At 38.9% G+C, this 3,884-nt stretch overlaps 1 protein-coding gene across 1 annotated transcript; it reads right to left on the minus strand.

The window, feature by feature from the left end:
• Positions 1-1,079: 1,079 nt before the first annotated feature.
• On the minus strand, positions 1,080-2,219 carry LOC136797937 (uncharacterized). Its single transcript, XM_067054521.1, has one exon. The coding sequence runs from the start codon at positions 2,217-2,219 to the stop codon at positions 1,080-1,082; it is 1,140 nt and encodes a 379-aa protein (XP_066910622.1).
• Positions 2,220-3,884: the final 1,665 nt, after the last annotated feature.

The raw sequence follows: 3,884 nt of genomic DNA on the forward strand, positions 1-3,884 counted from the left end.
AGCGAGTTACCAAAACGTAACATTACGTAATGCGTTCTTGCCGCCATGTTGGGTTGAATAAAAAATTCGCGGGAAGAAATCAGGTGGCAGATTGAACGTGTATTCCCAAACCCTCCCTTTCTTTTAAAATATAACCATTTATGGGAATTTTGGATAAATCTTAGGGTTTTTTGTTTCTAAATACTAAAATCTTTCACTCGAAATCACGCCACCTATGCGATTCGAACTCACGATGAGTCTACAAATTTTAGTATAGTGAGAGAATAGAAGTGTCATTGCGCCACCAACTGTATCATTTGAGCGAAATTATTTTTTTATTAAAATATCGGTTTGAAGACTAAGGCCGACACTTGGAAACGAAACCGAAACAAAAGTAAACAAACCAGGAAAATGGTACCGAGCTCGAGTTAAAAAAAACAACATTAAAATTGAAAGTAGGAAAGTGAAAGTAAGACGTTAGCAGGATAATAAATGGATGGAGAAATCAAAGATTCCAGGAGCAAACGTTCATCCTATTATCATAAGTTACCAGCTGAAGCAAAAAAGCAGGTATGATGGCAAGCTTCTTGCAATGCAGCTTGTGCATGATCCACTTGTGATTGGAAAAACATACTACCCGTTGACTGACCATTTTGAGCAATGGCCAAATTTGAGTTATGCTGATATATATGCATATCTAATTGACCACCCCAGCACATATAGCCATCAGCAGTTGAAGGCATACAAAGGACTTGATGGGTATAAATATGTAATTGCCAAACTTGTTAATAATGTCCTCGTCAAACCAATGAATCTTAAAGATGGAAACTACCATTTGGTCATGGCAAAGGTACGCCATGGTCAAAGTATGTTTAGCAAGACCCCCACCTCGGGCATGGGTGTATTTGAATCCTGATGGCGAGGTTTGTTATGCCCATTGTACTTGCATGGCTGGACTTGGTGAAGCATGCTTACACATTGCAGCAATCCTATTTTGGCTTTACATGTCCACAAATCATAGAGAGCGGATGTCATCTAACTCTTGCACGTCACTAGAATGTCTTTGACTGCCAGATTCTGCTGTCAAAGAAGTTGAGTGTCTACCAATATCGAAAATTGATTTCAGTGACCCTAAGAAACGAACGAACGAACGAACAGAAAGTTTTGTACAGCTCTTCTCGTTCAGGCCAATGAACCAAAAAACTCATGCGCCTAGCCATAGTCCCAATCCAGCGCTTAAAAATTCTACTAACTGTAGATTGATGCACTCTAAATCTGTAGGCAAGGTCTTGCTCTAAAAGACCAAGCCTCAGTCTCATCAGAGTCATGATAATTTGTTGAAACTTGGAGAGCTTCGTTGTTAGGGTCGATTCGATGTATGGGGCATTGATATTATATACAGCTCTAAGAGTTGCTTCATTTGGAAGGCCAGTGTAGAAGTTGATTTTGAAGTCACTGTCAAAGAAATTCCAATCCCATTTATAATAGTCAACTTCTGCCTGAAGATTCTTAATTTCACTGGATGAAATGGACGAGTCAAGTGAAAAGTCTATTTGGATCGAATCGTCAGTTTGACAGGCAGTTGAATGATTGGTTACCTGATTAGCTGGTATTGCTTGGCTTTCTGTTAATGATAGATCTTCTAGTAACGGTTCCAAATCATTTTCATGGTCTATAGTTTCATTTGATGAGTTAGAAGTTTCTGAATCCGCAATTTCAGAAAATTCGTTTTCGGAAAGTTCGTGTTCGGAAAGTTCGTGTTCGGAAAGATTGTTCTCAGAAAGTTCAATATCTGAAGAGTCACTTTTATCAGACGTTTTTGTGTTGATTGTGGATTCGTCGCTTATAGCGTTTTGATTTTCAAGAAACTTTTGGCGTCTTCTCTGGAAAAGTCTGTTGTATCGATCAACAGAAGAAGTGTTTGTGTTATTTTCCTCATCATCATAGTCGTTAAAAATCGTTGGTACATAGCTCGGATGTCCAGATATGTCAACTTGTTTCCCAGATTTAAAGTGTCTACCACAAATCCTGGCAGCGTTTAGATTATCAGGTAGAGAGCCGTTTTTCATACAAGCCCTTACCCATAGCTCCCTTCGTTCCTTATTGGCTGGGAAGCGATGGAATGGAATTTCCTCTCCTTTCTCTTTGATCGTGAATGTTTTTTCACCAACTGTCTTCTTCCTTTTGTGAACTCGATAAAATCGTTTCTTACAGTTGGGAATGGAACAATTTTTTACCATCACATCAGACTTGAATTTTATTTAAGATTGCTAAAAAATAAAATATTTCCCGCGTATATTATCAAAGTGACACCTGTCAATCAGTTTCGTTTTGACACCTGTCAATCAGTTTCGTTTTGACTTGTGCTTTCCGTCGGAAAATATGAAACAGGACAGAAGAAAAAAATACCAAAAATGTCCAGACAACATTTTTGAAAAAACTTAGCTTTTACTGTAAGTAAGTGGAAAAATAGAAAAGTTGACATGTATGAAAACAGTCAAAGGTATAAAAAGATAAACATAATCAGATCTCCTTGGGACTCTTATATCGGACTTATATCCCAAGTCCAACTTAATTCATAGGTTGTCATTTTTTATTACAGTATAGCTCTGAACAGATCAGACATTGAGGATCGTGAATATAGGCAAAATTGACATCTTTGACACTGACAAAGTAAAAAGATAAACATAATCAGATCTTCTTCTCTTGGGACCCGAACCTTAAGTTCTAAAAAAGTATGTAACACAAGCACGACTTAGTTCATAAGTTGTCAACTTTTTAATACAGTAAAGGGGCCCCCAGCGGTTTGCGTGAATGCGTGAATGGGCATTTTCCGTTGCGTGAATGCGTGAAAATTGGAAGAAAAAAAAATGCGTGAAGGCGTGAATTGAAAAAACTTGCTTGAACGTGAAAATCCACTTTTTGATTGCGTGAATGCGTGAATCTGGGCTATTTTGTGCGTGAATGCGTGAATTTTCCCTTTTTTCCACCAATTATGGGTAGTTTTCCCGATTTATCCGTGACCGGGTAGCTCAGTCGGTAGAGCATTTGCCTTACAATCTAAGGGTTGTGGGTTCGATCCCCGGTCACCGCCAACTCAGCGGATGAGTAGCTTAGATTGGGTAATCTGATCTAGGCGGTAAGTTACTGGGAGCTGAGAGTAGGTGTGGCGCTCCACCTCAGCATTCGATCTCCCAGGTCTAGCGCAAATAGAAAAGGGGATAGACTCCCTCACTCCCGGCTCCGCCGACAGCCACCAGATGAATATACTTACTTTACTTACTTCCCGATTTTCCAATGTTTCCCCGATTTTCCCCAAAAATTTCCCGATTTTCTGAAAAATCGGATTATTGCGTGAAACTCGAGGAAAATTAGCGTGAATGCGTGAATTTCGAAAAAAAATTGCATGATTGCGTGAATTGAGGGTCCGCTGGGGGGGGGGGGCTCAGTAAAGATGGAAGGTTCACAAGAAACAAATTTAACATCTGACAGAAATCAAAGAGAATAAACTTATATTAAAGGATTTTCCACTCGGCCACCCAACTGCATGAACTGAAATGTTTGTTTTGATGTAATAAAAATATTTTCCCGCGGATTTTTTATTCAACCCAACATGGCGGCAAGAACACATTACGTAATGTTAAGCAATGCGACGCGTGAAGACATTGCAAGGGTGCATATCATGAATACACGCTTTTTTATAAGAATACACTTTATAAGAAAGTCCATGATGAAAATGGCCAAAAAAATTAAGAATATGCTAAGAATATCACCATTATGGAATTTTGAATTATAAATTGTGAATTACCCCCAAGTAAGGCTCACCCCTTTCACAAAAAGGCGTGTACTTCCGAAATCTCGTTCATGAAAAACAAAATCCAAAGACTTTTGGACCGAAGATAAAC

This window comes from Clytia hemisphaerica, unplaced genomic scaffold (assembly GCF_902728285.1).
Source record: "Clytia hemisphaerica strain Z4C2 unplaced genomic scaffold, Clytia hemisphaerica genome assembly, whole genome shotgun sequence".
NCBI classification, from domain to species: Eukaryota; Metazoa; Cnidaria; class Hydrozoa; order Leptothecata; family Clytiidae; genus Clytia; species Clytia hemisphaerica.